Genomic DNA, 26,674 nt, shown 5'->3' with positions numbered 1-26,674 from the left:
GGAGTTTGACCTGTTGACCACAGGGAAGGCGGAGGCACAGTGGAGGAAAGCGCAGGTGGTGACCTACGATTATGGGGAAAAGGCTAGTCGGATGCTGGCACACCAGCTCCGTAAGAGGATGGCAGCGAGGGAAATAGGGGGAGTCAAAGATGGAAGGGGAGCCACGGTTCGGAGTGCAACGAAAATAAACGAGGTATTCAAGGCCTTTTATGAAGAGCTGTACAGATCCCAGCCCCCAGCGGGGGAAGAGGGGATGAGACGATTCCTAGATCAGCTGAGATTCCCGAGGGTGGAGGAGCAAGAGGTGGCTGGTTTGGGGGCACCAATTGGGTTGAAGGAGCTGAGCAAGGGTTTGGGGAGCATGCAGGCGGGGAAGGCCCCGGGACCGGATGGATTCCCGGTGGAGTTCTACAGGAAGTACGTAGACCTGTTGGCCCCGCTACTGGTGAGAACCTTTAATGAGGCAAGAGAGGAGGGGACCCTGCCCCCGACAATGTCGGAAGCGACAATTTCTTTGATCCTAAAGCAGGACAAAGACCCACTGCAATGTGGATCGTACAGGCCGATCTCACTCCTCAATGTGGATGCAAAGTTGCTGGCAAAGGTGCTGGCCACGAGGATCGAGGACTGTGTCCCGGGGGTAATCCACGAGGACCAGACAGGATTTGTAAAGGGCAGGCAACTAAACACCAATGTGCGGCGGCTCTTAAACGTGATAATGATGCCATCGGAGGAGGGAGACGCAGAGATAGTGGCAGCTATGGACGCGGAGAAGGCCTTTGACCGAGTAGAGTGGTTTGGGTTCGGGGTAGGGTTTATCAATTGGGTTAAGCTCCTTTTCCAGAGCCCCGATGGCGAGTGTAGTGACGAACCGGCGGAGGTCGGAGTACTTTCGACTGTACCGAGGGACGAGGCAGGGGTGCCCCCTGTCCCCCCTGTTGTTCGCATTGGCGATTGAAACATTGACCATGTCATTGAGGGAGTCTAATAAATGGAGGGGGGTGGTCCGAGGGGGAGAAGAGCATCGGGTGTCGCTATATGCGGATGACCTGTTGTTGTACGTGGCGGATCCAATGGAGGGGATGGTGGAGGTCATGCAGACTCGAAGGGAGTTTGGGGAGTTTTTGGGCTATAAGCTCAATGTCGGGAAGAGTGAGCTCTTTGTATTACAGGCGGGGGACCAAGAAAGAAGGATAGGGGACCTACCGCTCAGGAGGGCGGAGGGGAGCTTTCGGTATCTGGGGATCCAGATAGCCAGGAGTTGGGGGACCATACATAAACTGAATCTGACGAGGTTGGTGGAGCAAATGGAGGAGGATTTCAAAAGATGGGACATGTTACCGCTCTCGCTGGCGGGTAGAGTGCAGTCGGTCAAAATGGTGGTCCTTCCGAGGTTTCTGTTTGTGTTTCAGTGCCGTCCCATCGTGATCACTAAGGCCTTTTTTAAGAGAGCAGGCAGGAGTATTATGGGTTTTGTGTGGGCGAATAAGACCCCGAGAGTAAGGAGAGGGTTCCTGGACCGCAGTAGGGACCGAGGATGGTTGGCGCTGCCAAACCTTGGGAGCTACTACTGGGCAGCAAATGTGGCGATGATCCGCAAGTGGGTTATGGAGGGAGAGGGGGCGGCATGGAAGAGGATGGAGATGGCGTCCTGTAAAGGAACGAGCCTGGGGGCGTTGGTGACGGCACCGCTGCCGCTCTCGCCGACAAAGTATACCACGAGCCCGGTGGTGGCGGCAACGCTAAGGATCTGGGGCCAGTGGAGACGGCACAGGGGTGCAATGGGAGCATCGGTGTGGTCCCCGATCAGGGGTAACCACCGGTTTGTCCCAGGGAAGATGGACGGGGGGTTCCAGAGCTGGCATTGGGCGGGGATTGGAAGAATGGGGGACCTGTTCATCGACGGGACGTTTGCGAGCCTAGGGGCACTGGAGGAGAAGTTCGAGTTACCCCCGGGAAATGCCTTTAGATATATGCAGGTTGTGGTGGTATGTATTAGGGGTCATGTGGGACTGTGAAGCCGTGATGCTATTGGCTGACAGATCCCGGGTCCTGGTTGGCTGTTGACTCCTGGCTCCGCCCTGAAGGCGGAGTATAAGAACCCGAGCTTCTCCCCGCCGCTTCATTCTGTTGCTGAACTGCTGGGGACAAGTCTCGCTTAATAAAGCCTCATCGACTTCATCACTACTCGTCTCTCTCGTAAGTCATTGTGCGCTACACAGGTGAGGGCTTTTGTGAGGCGACAGGTGAGGGAATTCCCGTTGCTCCCGGCACAAGAAGTTCAAGATAGGGTGATCTCGGGTGTATGGGTCGGGGAGGGCAAGGTGTCGGAAATACACCAGGAGTTGAAAGAAGAGGGGGAAGCGCTGGTAGAAGAGTTGAAGGGTAAATGGGAGGAGGAGCTGGGGGAGGAGATTGAGGAAGGTCTGTGGGCTGATGCCCTAGGTAGGGTTAATTCCTCCTCCTCGTGTGCCAGGCTCAGCCTGATACAATTTAAGGTGGTCCACAGAGCGCACTTGACGGGGGCGAGGTTGAGTAGGTTCTTTGGGGTAGAGGACAGATGTGGAAGGTGCTCAGGGAGCCCGGCGAACCATGTCCATATGTTTTGGTCTTGCCCGGCACTGGAGGGGTTCTGGAGAGGAGTGGCGGGAGCAATATCTCAGGTGGTGAAAGTCCGGGTCAAGCCAAGCTGGGGGCTAGCAATATTTGGAGTAGTGGACGAACCGGGAGTGCAGGAGGCGAAAGAGGCCGGCATTCTGGCCTTTGAGTCTCTAGTAGCCCGGCGAAGGATCTTGCTAATGTGGAAGGAGGCGAAGCCCCTCAGCCTGGAGGCCTGGATAAATGATATGGCTGGGTTCATAAAGTTGGAGAGGATTAAGTTCGCCTTGAGAGGGTCTGCGCAGGGGTTCTACAGGCGGTGGCAACCGTTCCTAGACTATCTCGCGGAGCGTTAGAGGAAGGTCGGTCAGCAGCAGCAACCTTTGGGGGGGGGGGGGTGGAGTGGAGGGGACGTCCTGGGAGGGTTGGGGGGGGGGGGGGAAGGGGGGACTGCCTGGGAGGGTGGATGAGCAAGAGATAACATGAAGGGTTGGGGAAACTGGCACGTACGGGTGAGGGCCAGCGTACAAAGCTGTGTAAATATATAATTTTGCCATGTATATATCTTGCTCTGCGCGATTTCTCGTTTTTTTTTGTTACGAGGGGGAGGGTTATTGTTTGTAATGGAGAGAAATTGTGTTAAAAAACTTTAATAAATATATATTTTTTTAAAAAAGAGAATGTGCAGACAGTGACCCAAGCCTGGAATGAAATCTGGGGGCCTGGAGCAGTGAAGCAACTGTGCTAACCACCATGCTACCGTGCTGCCCCAATGATCACCCCATAACGCCCATTGACCATAACGCCTCTGGCCGTGTGGCTGAAGGATATTGCTAATAGAGAATCGTAGTTCAGTGAGCATTTCACATATCCCAAGTGGATCCCTGTGAGTGGGAGGGCCATGTAGAATGTGGTGCTCACTACCTCGCATCCCAATCAGACCTTGATGCCTGGACACTGTGCTTGAACAGTGCGGGAGACAGCGCCACAGACGCAGCGCCCAACCTTCGATCACCCAGGAGAGGGACTTATGGGGCATAGGATTGGTGGTCGTTCCGCATCACAGAACAAAGAGCCAGAGGCGTCATACTGGATGTGGTGAGGGTATTTTAATGTTCCTCGTACAAGTGTACACCACTGCCCCACTCTCCCGATGGTACCGCCCCTCTATCCCCACCCTCACTCGACCCTCCAAATCCCCCACAATGCCTCCCTCCAACACACACTCCACTCTTTACCCCCTCCAATGGGCTGATATAAATCACATCAATCACATAGTTTAGCTTCTGATCCCGCTGCTCCACTTTTTTCGTTAACTCATTTTACAAGTCCTATGAAAACTGAATCAATGATGTCTGCAGCCCTTCCATCAACACCAATGTCATGTTTATCCTGATGTTTGCTCAGCATTTTACCCAGTCGTCCCTCCTCAAGCACACTGCCCAGTTCCTGCAGACTAGAGGCAGCTGTGCTTCAATGGGTAGGTGAGTAATGCAGTGAGTATGGGTCAAAGCAGAATAATATTGCTGTAAACCTGTCTATGCTTCTTTTCATAGAAAATTGAATTTCTACTGTGCAGAAGGAGGCCATTCGGCCCATCGAGTCTGCACCGTCACTCTGAAAGAGCCCCATACAAGGCCCACTCCCCCACCCTGTAGTCCCATAACCTCAACTAACCACATCTTTAGACACTAAGAGACAAATTATGGCCAATCCACCTCACCTACATATGTTTGGACTGTGGGAGGAAACAGGAGCCCTCGGGAGAAACCCACGCGGACATGGGGAGAAAGTGCAAACTCCACACAGACAGACACCCAAGGCCGTAATTGAACCTGGGTCCTGTCACTGCTAACCACAGTGTCACCATGCCGTAGCTTCACTACCAGAAGTGCAGGGTCATTGGATTTCCCCTTAATTTTAGTCTAGGGGCAGTGAGTTGACAGAGGAAAATTAGCAACGAGGCTTATCCCACTGGAGACTTTCTGAAGTAAACAGCACTAGGTTATGAATCTTGTTCAAGGAGTAGCAATGCGGAAAAAGATGAATAAACATCAAGTAGAGCCAGTGTTTAATGTTGTTCTGTGGTAGTGTTGAAGAACAATACATCAGGGGTGAGATGTTTCATCATGATAAGCAAACACAGATGTTTTTAGGAGATTGGTTGAAAAGTAATACTCTAAATAAACAAGTTGAACACTGAAAAATAATTATATATCTAAACAGGCTTGATCTGCAGTCAAGATACATCCCTATCTAATTTAGTGAATTAATTGAATAGTAACCCTCTTTGTGAATATAAATGCAGCAGAATAATAAATAAGAAATAACCCTAACCCGACGAGACTGAATGTCCCTTCCTATACCTGGGGGTCGCATTCTAAGTTGTGTTGTAATACCCTCAGTGGTCAAAATTTGAACTGTAACATTAGTGGTAAATACTGAGAGACAAAATGGAAAATCAATTATTCTGATGGAATTACGGTTTTTTGATAAACAGCAAACTCATTTTTTTTAGAAACACTCAGTAAATCTTTCATTTATTTTAATGCCTTCAGATGATTCTTGCTTCCATATGCACTTGATCCAATCTTGCTAGGTAATAATGGATACCTGGCTGTTTTCCATGCCAGAATAATAAATTAATTAGATCTCTTCAGTGTAAAAGTTGGCTTCAAGTGCACAAGGATGACTAGCACACCACCTACTGAATTATTAGGGACAGTGCATATAACTAGTATTGAATTCACTGGTGTTGAATTATAAAACTTTAATCAAGGGGCTCAGAAAGTTAAATATGTTTGTTTTCAGTGTTGCAGGAGCAAAAAAGGAAATCTTCACATGAGTTCCACAAACAATAGAGGTCAAATTTGATAGCGTCCAAAAACAGGAGCAGGGATTGGAATGTGCTTTATATCGCACATGTTCAATGTGTTGCAGCCAGCACAACAACTTTGTGTTGCCTACATGATTAACATGATCACAGGGTACAGCCAGCGCTGATCACACTATTGAGTGGCTGCACGCTTCAGCTCCAAAACTGTGAGAGGCGAGCACCTCTTAAAGCTAACCTGCACTACTTAAAGTCAGCCTGCACCGCTCAAAGAGGAGGTGCATTGTAGCTAGAGCAGGTTCTGTAAGTTATTTCACAATTATTTAGACTTGGGAAAGACAGAACAATAGAACAACATGGTAGCGAACAGGCTATATGAGTTTCAAACATTGCGCTGGAGAGCTAGATTCAGGAGTTGCAAAAGAGGACAGATGTACTGTACCCAAAGGGGGTCACAAGGCCCTGCAGACACTGTGGCGGAAAATACCAGGAGTAAAACCTGAGGACCTGGATGCATCGCCGCAATTTCAATGACGTCAGACGAGTGAGCAAGGTGAGTGAATGAAAGGGGATCAGCGGTTATGGGGAGAAGGCAGGAGAATGGGGATGAGAAACATATCAGCCATGATTGAATGGCGGAGCAGACTCGACGGGCCGAGTGGCCTAATTCTGCGCCAAAATCCTATGGTCTTATTGTCAAATGTCATATCCTAAAGACCTAGGAGTCAAGGGGACGAGAGAGGCTGACATCTTGGCCTTTGCCTCCCTGGTGTGGTAGACTGTATTATATGTATTACGGTACCTGTGTTGGAGGTACTACTGTATTAGAGATACGTGGGTAAATCCCTGTCTGCTGGCTCAGCCCAGTGGATGGTATAAAGAGGTGATCATCCCCGGCTGCAGCCATTTTCTGTTACGAGCTGCTGGGAACACATCTTGTCGAAAAAAGCCTTCGATTATTCTCTAATCTCGCTTTTGCAATAATTGATCGTGCATCAATTTATTAGACAAGATATTGAAAGATGGAGCTCCGCATCAAGCCGGACAGTCTGCAACTGAGCCCCCACGCGGCAAACGCGTCGGCCACCTTTGATCACTGGCTGGCTTGCTTCCAGAGCTACATCAGGACATCCACAGACCCACCCACGGAGGACCAAAAGTTACAGATCCTCTATTCGAGGGTGAGTCCCGAAATCTTTCCACTCATCAGGGACGCGCCTAACTACGCTGAAGCTATGGCACTGCTGAAAGGGCATTATATTCGCCCGGTGAACCAAATATATGCTAGACATCTTCTGGCCACCAGACGCCAAATCCCAGGGGAATCCCTGGACGACTTCTACTGCGCCCTGCTAGCCCTCGGTAGGAACTGCGACTGTCGGCAAGCTTCGGCTACCGAGCACACTGCACACTATCCAGGGCGTAGAGTTTAACAACTTCCGGCTCTACATCCTCCCCCACCTCTGCACTGCCGCACTCCTGGGCCTGGACTTCCAGTGCCACCTCCAGAGCCTGACTTTTAAATTCGGCGGACCCATACCCCCCTCACCGTCTGCGGCCTCACGACCCTTAAGGTCGGCCCGCCTTCCCTGTTTGCGAACCTCACCCCGGATTGCAAACCCGTCACTACCAGGAGCAGACGGTACAGTATCCAGGACAGGACCTTCATTAGGTCGTTAAGTCCAACGGCTGCCGAAGGAAGGCATCATCGAGGCTAGCAACAGCCCCTGGAGAGCCCAAGTGGTAGTTGTAAAGACCGGGGAGGAGCACAGGATGGTCATTGACTACAGTCAGACCATCAACCGGTACACGCAGCTCGACTCGTACCCCTCCCACGCATATCTGATATGGTCAATTAGATTGCACAGTACCGGGTCTTCTCCACAGTGGACCTAAAGTCTGCCTACTACCAGCTCCCCATCCACCCGGATGACCGCCAATACACTGCTTTCGAAGCAGATGGCCGGCTCTTTCACTTCCTTAGGGTACCCTTCGGTGTCACTAATGGCGTCTCGGTCTTCCAACGGGAGATGGGCCGAATGGTTGACCGGTACGGATTGCGGGCCACCTTCCCATACCTAGATAACGTCACCATCTGCGGCCACGGTCAGCAGGACCACGACGCCAACCTCCGCAAATTCTTCCATACCGCCAAACTCCTTAATCTCACTTATAACAAGGAGAAATGCGTGTTCAGCACCAATTGCCTAGCCATCCTTGGCTACATAGCGCAGAATGGAGTAACAGGGCCCGATCCTGACCGCATGCGCCCCCTTATGGAGTTCCCTCTTCCCCACTGCCCCAAGGCCCTGAAACGATGCCTGGGGTTTTTCTCTTATTACGCCCAGTGGGTCCCCAATTACGTGGACAAGGCCCGCCCACTAATCCAATCCACAGTTTTTCCCGTCGGCTGAGGCCCGACAGGCCTTCAACTGCATCAAGGCGGACATCGCAAAGGCTACTATGCATGATGTCGATGAGTCCCTCCCCTTCCAGGTCGAGAGCGACGCTTCGGACGTAGCTCTGGTGGCCACCCTCAACCAGGAGGGCAGGCCGGTGGCCTCCTTTTCCCGCACCCTCCATGCCTCTGAAATCTGACACTCCTCTGTCGAAAAGGAGGCCCAGGCCATTGTAGAAGCTGTGCGGCATTGGAGGCATTACCTGGCTGGCAGGAGGTTCACGCTCCTCACTGACCAACGCTCGGTTGCCTTCATGTTTAGTAATACGCAGCGCGGCAAGATAAAAAATGATAAGATCCTGAGGTGGAGGATCGAGCTCTCCACCTACAATTATGAGATCTTGTATCATCCTGGGAAGCTAAACGAGCCTCCTGACGCCCTATCCCGCGGTACATGTGCCGGCGCACAAGCGGACCGACTCAGGACCCTACACGATGACCTCTGCCACCCGGGGGTCACCCGGTTCTTCCACTTCATCAAAACCCGCAACCTGCCCTACTCCATAGAGGAGGTCAGGACCGTTACCAGAAACTCCCAAATCTGCGCAGAGTGCAAGCCGCACTTCTACCGGCCAGATAAAGCACACCTGGTGCCACTTTGAGCGCCTCAGTATGGACTTCAAAGGGCCCCTCCCCTCCACCGACCGCTGCAAGTACTTTCTGAACGTGGTCGATGGTTCCCCTTCGCCATCCCCTGTCCCGACATGACTGCTGCCACCGTCATTAAAGCCCTCCACAGTATATTCACACTGTTCGGTTTCCCCACCTACATACACAGCGATAGAGGGTCCTCCTTTAGGAGTGACGAGCTGCGTCAATTCCTGCTCAGCAAGGGCATTGCCTCAAGCAGGACGACCAGCTACAACCCCCGGGGAACCGGGTAGGTGGAGAGGGAGAACGGGATGGTCTGGAAAGCCGTTCTGCTGGCCCTACGGTCTAGAAATCTCCCGGTCGCCCGCTGGCAGGAGGTCCTCCCCGATGCACTCCATTCCATACGGTCACTCCTGTGTACCACAATGAATGAAACCCCCCATGAACGTCTTGTTTTTCCCAGGAAGTCCACCTCCGGGACATCACTGCCAACATGGCTGCCAGCTCCTGGACCCGTCCTGCTCCGGAGACATGTGCGGACCCATAAGTCTGACCCGTTGGTCAAGAGGGTCCACCTTCTTCATGCTAACCCGCAGTACGCCTACATGGCATGCCCCGACTGACGCCAGGACGCGGTCTCCCTCCGGGATCTGGCACCCGCTGGATCCCCACCCACGTCCCCCTCACCAACCCCTCCACCCGAACCAGTCTTCTCTGCTCCACCCACTTCCCCACCAGCGCACCTCACTGCAGCCCCCGCCCCAGGAGGATCCGTCCTTCCACTGGTTCCACCTGGAGGTAACGAAGCAGAGGACTGCACTCTCCCGGAATCAAAAATGCCTGAGTCGGTGCCTGCATCATAACCGAGACTGCGACGTTCGCAGAGGACCATCAAGGCCCCCGAGCGATTGATTTCTTCGTTTTGATTTTTACTGTGGTTGTTATTGTTACTTTTCCGCCACCCCCGCCGGACTCCTTTTTTCAACAGGGGGTGAATGTGGTAGACCGTATTATATGTATGACTGTACCTGTGTTGGAGGTACTACTGTATTAGAGATACGTGAGTAAATCCCTGTCTGCTGGCTCCGCCCGGTGGATGGTATAAAGAGGTGTTCATCCCCGGCTGCAGCCATTTTCTGTTACGAGCTGCTGGGGAACACATCTTGTCTAATAGAGCCTTCGATTATTCTCTAATCTCGCTTTCGCAATAATTGATCGTTCATCACCTGGTAGCCCAGAGACGGATCTTATTGGAAAGGCAGGATTCGGGGCCGCCGAAACCAGGGGTGTGAGTGAGCGACCTAGAAGAGATCCTCAGACTGGAGAAGATAAAGTTCACCTTGAGAGGGTCTGTGGAGGGGTTTGTCCGAAGATGGCAACCATTCGGTGAAAATAGTTACGCTGTCAGCAGTGGGGGATGGGGGGTTGGGGTTTAAAAAGGAGGTAGGGGAGGTGGAGAGCAGGAAGTGGTTGGATGGGGTGGTGGGTATTTATTTTCTTTGGTTAGTTGCATTCCTGTTTGCTTGCTTTTTCTTATAGAAGATACAGTGCAGAAGGAGGCCATTCGGCCCATCGAGTCTGCACCGACCCACTTAAGCCCTCACTTCCACCCTATCCCTGTAACCCAATAACCCCTCCTAACCTTTTTGGTCACTAAGGGCAATTTATTGGAAAAAATGAATTGGGCACTCTGAATTATTGTCACAAGTAGGCTTACATTAACACTGCAATGAAATTCCCTCCCCATTGCAGGATAAGGTGACGCACAACTGGAGGCGGTGAATGGTGGATTTGTAAGGCCATCCTCCATGGGGAGAGAATTGTGGTCATTATTGGGATGCCCATTTTTGAGACTGTGTTGAGCATTGACGGTGTCCTCATACCGAATCCTCCTTCTCACATCACAATTCCTTCACATCCCATCCTCCCTTTTGATTTAAAAAGGGCACGCTGCCATAAGCATGAACCTCTTACTTACCCCTGAATCCACACCACAATTTTACCCTTGTGCCTTTCTCCTTTCAGACGCCCAAGAAGTAGTATCTGGCCCGGAAGCGGTGGAACAGCAAGAAGAAAGTGATAATGAAGACACATCACCAATATTGTTTTCACATTTGCATCCATCAGCTCAGGGACTGATACTATGTAATTTAGAGGAAAAAATAGAGGTGAGACCTGCTCATTTGGGAGGCATGATAGCACAGTGGTTAGCACAGTTCCTTCACAGCTCCAGGGTTCCAAGTTCTTTCTGCAGTGTAAATGCTATGAAATTCTATGATTTGAGCAACACGGTGGCACAGTAGTTAGCACTGCTGCCTCAGGGAATCAGGGGCCCCGGTTCAATTCGGCCTTGGGTGCCTGTCTGTGTGGCGTTCGCACGTTCTCTCCATGTCTGCATGGGTTTTCTCCGGGTGCTCCGGTTTCCTCCCACAGTCCAAAGATATACAGGTTAGGTGGATTGTCCATGTTAAATTGCCCATTCGTGTCCAAAAGGTTAGGTGGAGTTATGGGGTTACGCGGCAGGTAGGTTGCTCTTTCAGAGTGTCTGTGCAGACTCGATGGGCCGAATGGCCACCTATCTTCCCCTGCATCCCGCCTCACCCAGTGCCCCCGCAGCCAGACTAGCTTAGCCCTGCCCACCTCTCACACAAAGGGGCACCGAGGTAGGTTGGAACTGTTGTACACAGGTGTTTACTTCGCAAATAACATGTGAACATCACTATAAAGGTTTGTGCCCTAGCCCCTAACACTATCCTATGTTAAGGCCACCTTAACTGGTGTCTACCTTCTGGCCTTACGGGCCCTAATGCTACATCAGGGTGGAGACGGCATTCTGCGAATCCTGGCCTGTGACATGGGTCGCCTTTGGCAGCAGTCCTCTGGAGGACCGGGCCGGGTGCTGTTGCTCGGGTGCCCAAGTGGCATGGTGCCACCCTGTCCACTGGCTGTCCATCGGATGTGCCAGGGCCAGGGGGGAAGGGGGGGGTTTAGTCCAAGGTGCTGTAGGGCAGCACGGTAGCACAAGTAGATAGCACTGTCGCGTCACAGCGCCAGGGTCCCAGGTTCGATTCCCCGCTGGGTCACTGTCTGTGCGGAGTCTGCACGTTCTCCCTGTGTCTGCATCAGTTTCCTCCGGGTGCTCCGGTTTCCTCCCACAGTCCAAAGACGTGCAGGTTAGGTGGATTGGCCATGATAAATTGCCCTTAGTGACCAAAAATGTTAGGAGGGGTTATTGGGTTACGGGGATAGGGTGGAAGTGAGGGCTTAAGTGGGTCGGTGCAGACTCGATGGGCCGAATAGCCTCCTTCGGCACTGTATGTTCTATGTCTATGACTATGTGCTGTTGTGTTCCGACACCTCCCCTGTGGGAGTCACCGGCAGGGGCCCATTCACCTCCTGCTTCCTCAGAATTCCGATGGCCCCAGCTACTCCATGGGACGGGTGCGATCGGAGTGAACTCCTGGGGCTACCCCGCCACCTGGCGCCGCCAATCCTGGAGACCCGCTCTTATCTCGAACAGGATCTCCATGCTCACAGCCATGGAGCACAGGGACTGGGCCACTTCCACTTCCCTCCGGGACTGGGCCACATCACTCAGTGACTGTGCCACCTCCCTCCAGAATTAGCGCAGGTCAGCCAGTGCCCGGAAAAACCGTGTCACCCTCAGCCATAACCCGTTGTGTCTGGGCCAAGCACTGGATGGCGCTCTAATGTCCAGGTGGCCCGGGTACATAGCTGCTATGACAGGGCAGCCTGTGCCTCAGCCACTGCCTGCACAGAATGCTCCAGGCCTTGGACATCCTGACTATGGCTAATACCTTTGCCCCCAAGGCCTCCATTGCGGACGTCACCAGCACTGAGACCACGTTTCTTCATGACGAGCATCACAGAACTAATGGCGCTGGATTCGTCTTTTGAGTTGGCGCCAAAGTTTTGTGAGCTAAGTGCACTGTTTGCTGTGCAGGCACCTTGTTCACAAGATACATTTTAATGTGGCTTTCTGATTGAAGCCCTTCTTTCTGGCTACATGTACTAATTTTAATACGGGCGGCATGGTGGCTCAGTGGTTAGCATTGCTGCTTCACAGCTCTAAGGTCCCGGGTTCAATTCCAGACTCGGGTGACTGTGTGGGGTTTGCACTTTCTTCCAGTGTCTGCGTGGGTTTCCACCGGATGCTCCGGTTTCCTCCCACAGTCCAAGGATGTGCAGTTAGGCGGATTGGCCATGCTAAAAATTGCCCCTTAGTGTCCAAAAAAATTAGGCGGGGTGACTGGGTTACGGGGATAGAGTGGAGGCATGGGCTGAAGTACGTCGCTCTTTCCAGGGCCGGTGTAGACTCGATGGGCCAAATGGCCTCCATCTGCACAGGAAACACTATGATTCTATGATGTGATCCTGCAAGACACAAGAGTAACGCATGATTGCATTGCAGGTTGGGGTGGTGTGTTAGTGGTGTGGGAGGTGGTGAGGGGTTGGTGAGGGGTTAGTGTGGGGGGCTGCCGGAGACAGAAAGAGCACAGTGTTAGGCAGTAGGATGGTGGTAGCATAGTGGGTGGGCAGTGGTGGCCTTCGTGCCCAGGGAACCCAGCCATAGTGGGCAGTATGGGTGCAGGCATGAGGTGCAGGGTGGGTGCGCACACGTTGCCGGCGGGTGGGATTCGGTCGCCCTCCAGGTGGTGGGGCGGGGACTTGCAGGAGTTTGGCACGGGGGTTGGTGCCAAGGGCACAGTGCTGCCTACTCACCCTGGCTGCCCTGAGGAAGTCATGCAGCTTCTATCTGCACTGCTGACCGGTCCTGGCGTTGGGGCCCACGGCACTCACAAACTCTGCCAACTGCACCCAGACCCGGTGTACGGCGGCGGGTGGCAGCCTCCTTCCTACCCTGGGGAACAGGCTGGCCGGCATCTCCTCCAAGGCGTCCAGCGGGGTTTCCAGCTCTGCATCGGTGAACCGGGGTGCTGCTCTTCTTGCTGCCATCTGGTTTGCTGAGATGAGTGCGTGCGGGGAGTGGAATGTGTATATGCAGGCAGCTTGTCAACCTCTCGAGTGCCAATACCGACCCTGCCGAATCGGACATTGTTTTTCATTGGAATCGCTCGAGTTCCATGTGGCGCTGGTGCTAGCCCATTAACAGATCATAAATTGCCCCGGGACCGGCGCCAATTTAGTTGTCTTAGAAATCCAGCGATTCACTCCCGGCATCAACACTTAGGGCTGGATTCTCCGATTTTGAGGCTATGTCTGGAGGAAGTGTCTAGTTTTGCGATGAAAAAGTTGGCGCCGCCCTTGCACCGATGCTCCGCCCGGTGGGGAGCTAGCAGCCACGTCACATAAAACTCCGACGTTCCCGACATAAACGCGCAGGCGCACGGCGACGACCTGCTGTGGTCGCGCCGTACAATAAAGCGCCGGCCGCGCGTGGACCCAGCCTGCCAGATACTGCCCCTCTGTATACTCCCTTGCCAGCACACCAGCGCCCCCCCACCCGGCTAGCAGAATGGCTACACCCCCCCGAACGTGGCGGCGCTGGACACTATCCTCAGCCACGACGCGAGGTTGACAATAAAAGAGCACACGTGTCCCACGTCAACGGGAAGTCGGCCCATCAGGGGAGGAGCATTAGGTGATGTCCTGAGGCTGTCCCAATGTACTGACCCATGACGCCATTTTGGAGGGGGCCGAGCGTCTGAAAACAGGCGCCGCCTCCGATTTTGCTATCAAACGTGATTCTCCGCACGATCCCCGAATACGGGGCAGATTCTCCGACCCCCCCGTCAGGCCGGAGAATCACCGGGTGAGGCGGCGTGAATCCCGCCCCGCCGCCCCAGGCTACCAGATTCAACGGCGATGGTTTTTCAGCGGGTGCGGGAATCGTGCCGCGCCTGTTGGGGGCTGTTGGCAGTGGCCCCCCCCTGGCGATTCTCCAGCCCGCGATGGGCCGAGTGGCCGGTGGTTTTCGGCGGGTCCTGCCGGCGTGACATACACCAGGTCTGTACCGGCGCGACCTGGCTCTGCGGGCGGCCTGCGGAGTCCTCGGGGGGCGCGTGGGGATCTGGCCCCGGGGGGGCGGGCACGGTGGCCTGGCCCGCGATTGGGTCCCACCGATCCACGGGCGGGCCTGTGCCATGGGGGCACTCTTTCCCTCCGCGCCGGCCGCTCTAAACGTCCGCCATGGCCAGCGAGGAGAAGTACCCCCCTGCGCATGCGCCAACTCGCACCGGCCGGCGGCTGCACTTATGCGCCGGTTGGCGTGGCGCCAAGCACTTCGGCGCCAGCTAGCGCAGCGCCAACCCCACCGGCATCGGCCTACCCCCTCAAGGTGCGGTGATCCCACACCTTCCGAGCGGCCCGACGCCAGAGTGGTTCACGCCACTCCTCGGCGCCAGTACGGCCCGCCCCGCCGGATAGGGGAGAATCCCGCCCACGATTTTGGCGTCAGCAAGTGGAGAATCCAGTCCTAAGTCTCTAAAACGGAGAATCCCACCTTTGGGGCGGGATTCTCCTTTCGTGGGACTAAGTCCCCATGCCGGCGGGAAAACCGGCGCGAACCACTCCGGCATCAACAGCCCCCGAAAGTGCGGAATTCTCCGCACTTTCGAGGCTAGGTGGATGCCGGACTGGTTGGCGTCACGCCAGCTGGTGCCGAAGGGACTGCGCGAGTCCGCTCATGCGCCAAAGGGCCGGCGTGATCCCGCGCATGCGCGAAACCCACGGCATGGTTCTGCGCATGCGCAGACCAGCCGGCGTATTCTGGCGCATGCGCAGGGTGTTGTCGCCTCTGCGCCGGCCATGGCAGAACCCTACAGGGGCCGGCGCGGAAGGAAGGAGTGCCCCCATGGCACAGGCCCGCCTGCAGGTCGGTGGGCCCCGATCGCGTGCCAGGCCTCCATGGGTCCCCCCCCCCCGCCCCCCCCCCCCGGGTCGGATCCCCCCGTGCCCCCCCGAGGACCGCCCCAGCCAACGTACCTGCCAGTTCCGCCGTGTGGGACCATGTCTAACCCATGGCGGCGGGAATGGCCAAAAACGGACGGCCGCTCGGCCCATCGGGGCCCAGAGAATTTCCAGGGGTGCCGCTGCCAACAGCCACCGACCGGCATGGCATGAACCCCGCTCCTGCCCGAAAACCGGCGCCGGAGAACACGGCAGCCGGCGGCGGGGCGGCGGGGCAGGATTCGCACTGCCCCCTGGGGATTCTCCCGGAGCATCCCGCTGAGTCTCCCAAACGTACCGGCGCCAAAGAGTGCATGAACCGCTCCGGCATCGGGCTGCCTGGAAGGTGCGGAATCCTCCACACCTCCGGGGGCTAGGCCGGCGCTGGAGTGATTGGCGCCGCTCCAACCGGCCCGAAGGGCCTCTGCCGACCGGCGCGAGTTGGCGCATGCGCAGGAGTGCCAGCGTGTTCCCAGAACTGCTGGCGTGATCCCAGTGCATGCGCAGGAGTGCCAGCGTGTTCCCAGAACTGCTGGCGTGATCCCAGTGCATGCGCAGGAGTGCCAGCGTGTTCCCAGAACTGCTGGCGTGATCCCAGTGCAGCGCAGGAGTGCCAGCGTGTTCCCAGAACTGCTGGCGTGATCCCAGTGCAGCGCAGGAGTGCCAGCGTGTTCCCAGAACTGCTGGCGTGATCCCAGTGCAGCGCAGGAGTGCCAGCGTGTTCCCAGAACTGCTGGCGTGATCCCAGTGCAGCGCAGGAGTGCCAGCGTGTTCCCAGAACTACTGGCGTGATCCCAGTGCAGCGCAGGAGTGCCAGCGTGTTCCCAGAACTGCTGGCGTGATCCCAGTGCAGCGCAGGAGTGCCAGCGTGTTCCCAGAACTACTGGCGTGATCCCAGTGCAGCGCAGGAGGTTTCTTCTCCGCGCCGGCCATGTCGGACCTTTACTGCATCCGGCGCGCGGAGGGAAAGAGTTCCCCCACGGCACAGGCCCGCACGCAGATAGATGGGCCCCGATCGCGGGCCAGGCCTCCTTGGCCCCCCCCGCGGGGCCAGAGCCCACCGCGCCCCCCCCGAGGACTCCGCAGGCCACCCGCAGAGCCAGGACCCGCCGGTAAGAACCTTGTGTAATTTACACCGGCGGGACAGGCCGAAAACGGGTGGCCGTTGGCCCATTGCGGAGCGGTGAATCGCCGGGGGGTTGGGGGGGGGGGGCGCTGCCAACGGTCCCCGACCGGCGGGGTGCGATTCCCGCCCCCGCCAAAAAACCACGCCGGAGAATTCGGCAGCCGGCGTCATGGCGAGATTCAAGCCGTCCCCCGGCGATTCTCCGGCTTGGGGAGAATCCCGCCCCAAGTTCATTTGTCAAATTATCAAACTCATGTTATTTGGAAGGTACTCTTAAGCAATTTATATTTTTTCTTCCTTGAATATTACATATATTTCCTTCCTCATGATGCAGTCTATAAAAATGAATCTGATGCTCAGATTCCAGACTATATTTAAGCAGAATCAGAACAGAACTTGTGTCCCTTTCAGTGATCTAAATGGATCATTAATATAGACAAGGCAGAGTAAGACTTACATATTCTCCCGATGGGCAGAGTGCACAGCTGCTGCATTGCTGTAACGCCACAGCACTATCGCAGAAGATAAGACATCCAATGTGGCATCAAACTAGAAAAGTCAGAAATGTTCTTTGAAGATCGGAATCATATAACATCAACATGCATCATAAATTTAATTCGTACATACATTAAGAGAAAAAGGCATGATTTAATCACTGTAGTTATCTCTGGAAACCTAATATCATGGTTGACCTAAATTGTAGGAAACGGTATTTTGTTGATAATTTATCATTTTGCAGCAGGATCTCTGGATGTTAGCCAAATTAATCTGACACACATATAAATACCTGAAATTCTCAATGTGATTATATATTGTTCATATATTTTTATTTAACAGGTATGTAATCATATTGTTCAGAAAAAAAAGGTAGTTTTAAGGGATTTATATTTGCATTATACATATTAGAAATAAGGGGCGTCATTCTCCGACCCCCCGCCGGGTCGGAGAATGGCCGTTGGCCGCCGTGAATCCCGCCCCCGCCCCCGCCGAAGTCTCCGAAGGGAGAAAAGTCGGCGGGGCGTTAATGGCGCCGCTGCCGCGGAGAATGTCACGGGTCTGCGCAAGGCAGCCGATTTTCGGCCTGCCGATATTCTCCCTTCCGGATGGGCCGAAGTCCCGTCGACGTGATGACCGTTCACGTCGACGTGAATCAAACCTCCTTTTCATCGGCGTGACCCGGTGCTCCAGGCTCACGCCGACCAGCGAGGAGGTGAGTGACGGCCTGGGGGGTTGGCTCTGGGCAGGAAATGGCGTGGCCGCAGACTGATTGCCTGAGGAGAGGTGTGTCTCGGCTTGTGTGTGTGTGCGGCGGGGGGGGGTGGTGGTTAGAGTAGGCTGGGCTCCGGGGGAATGCCGGGAGGGGGTCCGTGCCGGGGTGGAGGTTGGGGGTTGTGGAGGGGGTCCGTGCCGGGGTGGAGGTTGGGGGGGGGGGTCCGTGCTGGGGTGGAGGTTGGGGGTTGGGGAGGGGGTCCGTGCCGGGGTGGAGGTTGGGGAGGGGGTCCGTGCCGGGGTGGAGGTTGGGGAGGGGGTCCGTGCCGGGGTGAAGGTTGGGGAGGGGGTCCGTGCCGGGGTGGAGGTTGGGGGTTGTGGAGGGGGTCCGTGCCGGGGTGGAGGTTGGGGGGGGGTCCGTGCTGGGGTGGAGGTTGGGGGTTGGGGAGGGGGTCCGTGCCGGGGTGGAGGTTGGGGGTTGGGGAGGGGGTCCGTGCCGGGGTGGAGGTTGGGGGGGGTCTGTGCTGGGGTGGAGGTTGGGGGGGGTCTGTGCCGGGGTGGAGGTTGGGGGTTGTGGAGGGGGTCCGTGCCGGGGTGGAGGTTGGGGGGGGTCCATGCTGGAGTGGAGGTTGGGGGTTGGGGAGGGGGTCCGTGCCGGGGTGGAGGTTGGGGGTTGGGGAGAGGGTCCGTGCCGGGGTGGAGGTTGGGGGGGGGTCCGTGCTGGGGTGGAGGTTGGGGGGGGGGTCCGTGCTGGGGTGGAGGTTGGGGGTTGGGGAGGGGGTCCGTGCCGGGGTGGAGGTTGGGGAGGGGGTCCGTGCCGGGGTGGAGGTTGGGGAGGGGGTCCGTGCCGGGGTGAAGGTTGGGGAGGGGGTCCGTGCCGGGGTGGAGGTTGGGGGTTGTGGAGGGGGTCCGTGCCGGGGTGGAGGTTGGGGGGGGGTCCGTGCTGGGGTGGAGGTTGGGGGTTGGGGAGGGGGTCCGTGCCGGGGTGGAGGTTGGGGGTTGGGGAGGGGGTCCGTGCCGGGGTGGAGGTTGGGGGGGGTCCGTGCTGGGGTGGAGGTTGGGGGGGGTCTGTGCCGGGGTGGAGGTTGGGGGTTGTGGAGGGGGTCCGTGCCGGGGTGGAGGTTGGGGGGGGTCCATGCTGGAGTGGAGGTTGGGGTTGGGGAGGGGGTCCGTGCCGGGGTGGAGGTTGGGGGTTGGGGAGAGGGTCCGTGCCGGGGTGGAGGTTGGGGGGGGGTCCGTGCTGGGGTGGAGGTTGGGGGGGGGGTCCGTGCTGGGGTGGAGGTTGGGGGTTGGGGAGGGGGTCCGTGCCGGGGTGGAGGTTGGGGAGGGGGTCCGTGCCGGGGTGGAGGTTGGGGAGTGGGTCCGTGCCGGGTTGGAGGTTGGGGAGGGGGTCCGTGCCGGGGTGGAGGTTGGGGGGGGGTCCGTGCTGGGGTGGAGGTTGGGGGGGGGTCCGTGCCGGGGTGGAGGTTGGGGGGGGGTCCGTGCCGGGGTGGGTGATGGGAGGGCAAATGAGTTGGTCCACCTGGCCAGGTGCCAGCCTCCAACAGTTGGACCCATGCGGTCCATGCCACCTGGCTGGGGGGAGGAGGGGATATGGGCAATGATGACATGTCGTCGTTCCCCTCCCCCCCCACCAGGCCGTCATGTTTTCAGACCATCCAGCGATGTTGGCCGCCGTGGTGGCAGCCGCTCATGTCTATGTTGCCCTGGATGAGGAGGAGGAGGAGGAGGAGGAGGAGGAGGAGCGTGCCAGAGAGGCGGCGCAGGCTGCCGCAGAGGGGCAGGCGGCAGCCGCCCAGGCTGGAGGGACACCTGACCGACAGGACGAGGAGGGGGAGGAGGACGTCGCGGCCCCACGGCAACGGAGGCACCCGAGGGCGCCCCGTGTGTACCAGCCCCGGCAGTCATACCAGGACCTCACGGACCGGGAATGCAGGAGGAGACTCCGGATGAGCCGGGAAACCGTGGCACACATCTGCCACCTGCTGGCACACCTGTCACCGCGTGGCACTGGCGGGGGACACCCTCTCCCCGTGTCCGTCAAGGTTACGGTGGCCCTGAACTTTTATGCAACGGGGTCATTCCAGGCACCGAGTGGGGACCTGTCCGGCATATCGCAGACATCGGTGCATCGGTGCATCCAGGCAGTGACAGATGCCCTTTATGCCATAGCGCACCGCTACATCCGCTTCCCCATGGACCGGGCCAGCCAAGATGCCCGGGCCGTGGGCTTCTCTGCCGTTGCCGGGTTCCCCATGGTCCAGGGCGCGATCGATGGGATGCACGTCGCCGTGCGGCCACCTGCAGATAACAGGGCCGTGTTCACTAATAGGAAGGGGACCTATTCGATGAAGGTACAGGTGGTCTGCGACCACCGCATGATGATCCTGCACGTCTGCGCCCGTCACCCAGGCAGTGTACACGACTCATTTGTGTTGTCGCAGTCATCCATCCCCGGCATGTACGAGGGACGCCATCCCCGGCTGAGGGGCTGGTTGCTGGGCAACAGGGGCTACCCATTGCGATCGTGGCTGATGACGCCTATACGGAGGCCACGCAATGAGGCGGAGAACCGCTACAATGATGCCCATGTAGCGACAAGGGGAGTGATCGAGAGGTGCTTTGGCGTGCTGAAGATGCGTTTCAGGTGCCTGGACCTCTCTGGGGGCGCCCTCCAGTATCGGTCAGATAGGGTCGGCCGCATCATTGTGGTGTGCTGCGTCCTGCACAACATAGCCCAGCAGAGGGGCGATGTGCCGCAGGCAAGGGAGGGCGGAGTGGAGGAGCAGCAGGAAGAGGCCCAGTCCTCCCCAGATGAGGGGGATGGGGGCAATGGTCAGGGCAGACGGGGTAGACACAGACGGGTGGCTGTCCACCGTTACCGGCTGGCCCAGCGGGCACGGGACAGACTGATAGACGCCCGCTTCACTGACTAGATGGGCGTGGGAATCGGGTAGTATGGCCACAGATCGCACACCATGACAACAGCCGACCACCCACACCCCCCACCCATCCACCCACCCAGCACCCTCACCCCCCTCCCCAACCCCACACACCCCACCCGCATGCACACCACCCCCCCACTCCCAATTGCCGATCCACCGGCGGCACAACGGGCCGGGCTCACCCAGTTGCGGGTGGATGCGTGTCTATCGCAGGCCATGGAGAATGATGACAACCCGCCTCCGATGAGCTCCTGGCTCTACATCGTTGGACTATGTCTGACCCATGGCCACAGTACCACCATCCACCCGGACCATCCCTGCATGCGGCTGTGACACTGCAGCGCACGGTCCCGTCCTCTGCCCGGGGGATGTTGATGGCGGCCCAGGGGGAAGGGGGCAGACTCACCTGGGGCTGAGGTAAGACCACCCCTCACACACACACTTGCGCTCAACGTACATGACACCCCCGCACACTTTGGACAGAGCACAAAGGCAGCTTCGGTAACATTGACTTTAATAACCAAAGGAGTTCATGCACGTGCCCTAGCGCCTAGAACTCATCTGTGCCCTGCACCCGTGCCAACTTACTCAGTGTCTAATTGTTTGGCCTTACGGGCCCTTTGACTACGTCTACGTGGTTCCCCAGACGGTACAGCAGAACTGGAGGTGGACTCCTGTGATTCCTGCCCTCTGACACTGGATCCCTTTGGCGGCCGTTTCCTGGGGCGTCCTGGCCTAGATGGGCCAGGCTGCGGCCCGGGCGACTGGGATGGCGAGCTGCCAGCCTGTCCTGCCCGTTGCCCACCCGATGCACCTGGGACGGAAGGGGGGGAGTCCGAGGTGTCGCGGTGTACCGGGACCTCCCCTACAGAGGGAGCCGGGACGGACCACACCACCTCCTCCTCCCTCGGGGTGCCCGATGGCCCCCAGGCCTCTACATGGGTGGGGGATGCGAACGGACTGGCCATCCGACGCGCCCCCGACATCTGGCGCTGCCAGTCCTGGAGGCCCGTGCTGGTATCGACAGGGGTCTGCAGGTTTGCAGCCATGGAGCCCAGGGGGTTGTCGAACCCTGTCTGCGACAGTGCGACGCCAGCTCGCACATGGCCACTGGCGCCGATGCCCTCAGCGATGGCCTGCAGAGACTGGGCCATGGCCTGCAGAGACTGGGCTATGGCCTGCTGAGACTGGGCTATGGCGTTGAGCGCCTCTGCCATCTGGCGCTGGCACTGGCTCATGGCCTCCTGTGAGAGGGCAGCCATTTCCTGGGCCACAGACGCCGCCTGCACGGAAGGCCCCAGGCCTCGCAAACCGTTCCCCATGTCTGACACCGTCGCACCCATTGCCTCCACCGCGGACGCCACCCGTGCGGTGTCAGCCTGGGTGGCACGCATGACCGGGACCACTCCCAGCTCCTGGACGCGGGTGGACTCCTCCACCTGCGACCGCAGCCGCCGCAAGCCACCCGTCACCCTATTCGCTCGTCTCCGTGTCGGTGGTTGCATCGGATCTATGTGTGGGTGTGGTAACTGCAGGAACCCGGGATCCATCTGGGCGGCAGATGTTCGCTTGGCCTGGGCTGCCCTCCGACCGCCCGGTCCCTCTGCTGCTCCTACCTCCACCTGCTGTACCGGGACGGCTGTGTTGTGCGCACCAGTGAGTGTACCAGACGCCTCATCACTAAAGTGCCCAACCATGGTGAGTGTTTCTGCGATGGTGGAGGGTGTTGGTGACAGCAGTGGCGTTGTGTCGTGCTCTTCGTCCCACTCTGAGTCCATGGCACTTTGGGGTGGGGGTTCGTCTCCACCCATCCACTCTGAGTCACTGTCCGGTATTTCGTCTTCCCGGATAGGGGTGTCCTGGGTAGTGCTGTCCCGGGTAGTGCTGTCCCGGGTAGTGCTGTCCCGGGTAGTGCTGTCCCGGGTAGTGCTGTCCCGGGTAGTGCTGTCCCGGGTAGTGCTGTCCCGGGTAGTGCTGTCCCGGGTAGTGCTGTCCCGGGTAGTGCTGTCCCGGGTAGTGCTGTCCCGGGTAGTGCTGTCCCGGGTAGTGCTGTCCCGGGTAGTGCTGTCCCGGGTAGTGCTGTCCCGGGTAGGGGTGTCCCGGGTAGTGGTGTCCCGGGTAGTGGTGTCCCGGGTAGTGGTGTCCTGGGTAGTGGTGTCCTGGCTCGGATGTGGCCCCCTCATCGCTGGGTGGTCGCTGGGTGGTCGCTCCCGCACGTGACGGGGGTGTCGTCTCCCTGTTGCTCCAGGTCTCTCCGTCTCCCGTGGTCTCCGAGGGGCATCCTGCGTGCGTCGCATGCTGGAGGGTTCGGGTCTCTCCGTCTCCCGTGGTCTCCGAGGGGCATCCTGCGGGCGTCGCATGCTGGAGGGTGCGGGTCTCTCCGTCTCCCGTGGTCTCCGAGGGGCATCCTGCGGGCGGTCTGCATCTGCGGGGATGGGTGCCTGGACGTTTGGTCCTGCGATACACAATGAAGCATGCATGGTTAGACATCAGGCAGTGATCAGGTGATACGGGAGAGGGGGATATAGGGGAGGGGGGATATGGGGACGGGCTGTTGGTGGCTCACTTGCTCGTGGGGCCCCGACCTCTGCATCAGCAACCTCCCGGTCCTCAGGTCCGCCAGCCAGTTCCAGGGCCCTTTCCTCGTGTACGGTCAGTGGCCTCTCATCAGCGGGCCCTCCTCCAGTCCTCACATGCTCCCTATTGTTGTGTGCGCGCTTCTCCTGGGGGGGGGGGGGGTGGCAGGGGTAAAAGGCAACAGTGTTAGGCAGGTATATGAATGCACGCCATCGGTTGCGCGTGCATTGCAGAGGTTAAGGTTAGGGCTGGATTCACTTGGGGATATGGGGGATATGGGGGAGGGGGGGATATGGGGGAGGGGGGATATGGGGGATATGGGGGAGGGGGGATATGGGGCATATGGGGGAGGGGGGAATATGGGGGATATGATGGAGGGGGAATATGGGGGATATGGGGAGGGGGGATATGGGGGATATGGGGGAGGGGGGATATGGGGGAGGGGGGATATGGGGGAGGGGGGATATGTGGGAGGGGGGATATGGGGAGGGGGGATATGGGGAATATGGGGCAGGGGGGATATGGGGGAGGGGGGAATATGGGGGATATGGGGGAGGGGGGATATGGGGGAGGGGGGAATATGGGGGATATGGGGGAGGGGGGATATGGGGGATATGGGAGAGGGGAGATATGGGGGATATGGGGGAGGGGGGATATGTGGGAGGGGGGATATGGGGGAGGGGGGGATATGGGGGATATGGGGGATATGGGGGATATGGGGGAGGGGGGAATATGGGGGAGGGGGGAATATGGGGGAGGGGGGATATGGGGGAGGGGGGATATGGGGGAGGGGGGAATATGGGGGATATGGGGGAGGGGGGAATATGGGGGATATGGGGGAGGGGGGATATGGGGGAGGGGGGATATGGGGGATATGGGGGATGGGGGATATGGGGGAGGGGGGATATGGGTGAGGGGGGAATATGGGGGATATGGGTGAGGGGGGATATGGGGGATATGGGGGAGGGGGGGATATGGGGAGGGGGGATATGGGGAATATGGGGGAGGGGGGATATGGGGGAGGGGGGATATGGGGGAGGGGGGATATGGGGGAGGGGGGATATGGGGGAGGGGGGATATGGGGGAGGGGGGATATGGGGGATATGGGGGATATGGGGGAGGGGGGGATATGGGGGAGGGGGGATATGGGGGAGGGGGGGATTTGGGGGAGAGGGGATATGGGGGATATGGGGGACGCTCACCCTGCCTGCTCTGACGAGGTCGTTCACCTTCTTGTGGCACTGGGTGCCTGTCCGTGGTGTTAGGGCCACAGCGGTGACGGCCTCTGCCACCTCCCTCCACAGACACCGGCTGTGGCGTGGGGCAACTCTGCGGCCGTGCCCGGGATACAGGGCATCCCTCCTCTGCTCCACCGCATCCAGGAGCGCCTCCACATCGCGTGACTCGAACCTCGGGGCTGAGCGACGGCCAGCCATCAAGTCGGGTGTTGCGGTCGGCTGTTCCGGTCGGGTGGGGGGGAGCTGCGCGGCCTTATGAGCCGTCACGCCGTGCAGCGCGTATGACGCTGCACGGCGTGAACCACTGCGCAAGCGCGGATCCCGTTACGTCGCTGCTAGCCCATTTCGGGCCGCAGACTATCGGCCCATTTTTATGACGTGACGCAAGTGGGATTTGCGCCGTTTTTTGCGCCGATCGGCGGAGTTTCCGCCGATAACGGAGAATTTCGCCCAAGGTGTGGGTTTAAGTGGGTTTAATTTAGTGTTTCTCTGTAAGGAAGGATGAACCTATAGTTATATTCCAGCTGGACAAAGGTGTTTGTATGTGTGGTGGTTTTAGTTTCAATTCAAACTGTGCTTCAGTTGTGTTTAGAAGTTGCGGCGTGAAGAATATAAAAAACTTAAGACAAGGAGAAGGAATTGCTTAGAAACTGGGGGGCTCTTTTAAGGTAGAAAGGCTTTTGAGTTTAGTTTTAATTGAATTCATTTGCAGTTGAAGATAGGATGCCGGGGAGTTAGGCAGACATCCCAAAGAACCAGATACAGTCCAGACAAACAAGGAATTGGGACAGAAAGAATATCTTGGAAGACTGAAGTTAAGGGAACAGAGACCAAGACGTCAAACAAGGTATTGTTCAAGAGAATTCGAGGGAAAAGCAGACAAAGTGTTCTGAGTGAAAAAGACAGCTGCAGTAACCAGAGTTAACGTGGAAAAGCAGACTTCAGAGGTAAGTTAAAAGTTTGGTGCCATCTTAATACAGTCTGTGAATAAATAGTTAAAGCCATTGTGAAGGGTTTGTGCAACAGTCAAGGCAAAGATATCTTGAAGGGGGAGATGTAAAACCTGGATGCTGGAGCCTTGTTAAAAGTGGAGCAGAAGCTTTCTTTGAAAAAATAGTTTGAAAAGCTGGAATGGATTCATAATGCAAAATGATGATGGAAAGCAGTGTTGTGAAAGAAGATTTTCAAGCAAGTCTTTTTTGGGAGTGGAATTTGGAAACTCTCACGTGAAGAATCATCTGGTGGGATTTTGAGAGACATTCACTTGGTTTCAGAGTGGAATGTGTGTCTTACCAGATGTGTGTCTAAACACAGTTAATGGGTGGGATTTTCCGGCCGCGTTTGCCCGGCGACCAGAGAATTCCGCCCGAGGTTAAAGGACTTTTTCATTATCGGCGACTCGCCCGTGGCGTTCTTGCGGCAGGCAGAGCGGAAGAATCCTGCCCTATGTGTTGAAAAGGACTGTATGCTACTGAGACCATTATAGCCCGAAGTATACTTTGTAATCCATGTTAACATAAAATATGTGTATATCTGTGAAGCTAAGGGTGGAGTGAAGGAGTATTATATCATAATCTAACTTTTCATGTTTAATGAATGTTTTTGTCTTGTTAACTATTTAGCAGTCTTGTGACTCTGTTCCTCCATGTTTTTTTTTAAAACGTAAAAGTTACAAGGCTGCTCTGCTCTCGGGATTCTCCGTTACACCGGTAGTGCACCCAGGCCCTGCAATTTCCTGATGGCATGGGGCTGCCTGCAATGGGAAACCCATTGGCCAGCTGGCGGCACGGAGAATACCTTTGCTGGCAGGGGCGCCGACCAGAAGCCAGTGCAGCGCGCCCGAGAATGCCGTCCACAGTCTCTGGAGCCAGAGGTCCATTCTGGGATCTTCCCGCCCAGTTATAACATCAACTGTGAGTGTAAGAAAAGCTATGCTAAAACAGTTCCTGCTGCATAATGGCGCCACCTACTGCCAGTGTATAAATCTGGGACATTGTCATTGTGAGCCTGTGTGCCATATGGGGAAGGGGCAATTAAGTTTATTCCCAGAATTCCTAAAGTCTGCACCACACATTGCTGTCACATCTTCTAAAATCCTTTAATATAATAACTGACTGACTGGCCAAATTCTCAGTCAGTGGAAAAGAAATGGAATCCACCATTTTATAA

At 57.0% G+C, this 26,674-nt stretch overlaps 1 protein-coding gene across 1 annotated transcript in view; it reads right to left on the bottom strand.

The window, feature by feature from the left end:
- Positions 1 to 26,674, bottom strand: part of LOC140388484 (transmembrane protein 163a-like) — a 347,952-nt gene that overhangs the window by 121,740 nt on the left and 199,538 nt on the right. Inside the window, exon 4 of the mRNA XM_072472760.1 lies at positions 16,994 to 17,085. Within this exon, the coding sequence (XP_072328861.1) occupies positions 16,994 to 17,085 (92 nt within the window). The remainder of the gene's footprint in view (positions 1 to 16,993; positions 17,086 to 26,674) is intronic.

The sequence above is a fragment of the Scyliorhinus torazame genome, chromosome 2, assembly GCF_047496885.1.
Source record: "Scyliorhinus torazame isolate Kashiwa2021f chromosome 2, sScyTor2.1, whole genome shotgun sequence".
In the NCBI taxonomy this organism is placed as follows: domain Eukaryota; kingdom Metazoa; phylum Chordata; class Chondrichthyes; order Carcharhiniformes; family Scyliorhinidae; genus Scyliorhinus; species Scyliorhinus torazame.
Note: the sequence above shows the minus strand (reverse complement) of the source record. Positions and strands in the feature narration are given on the sequence as shown.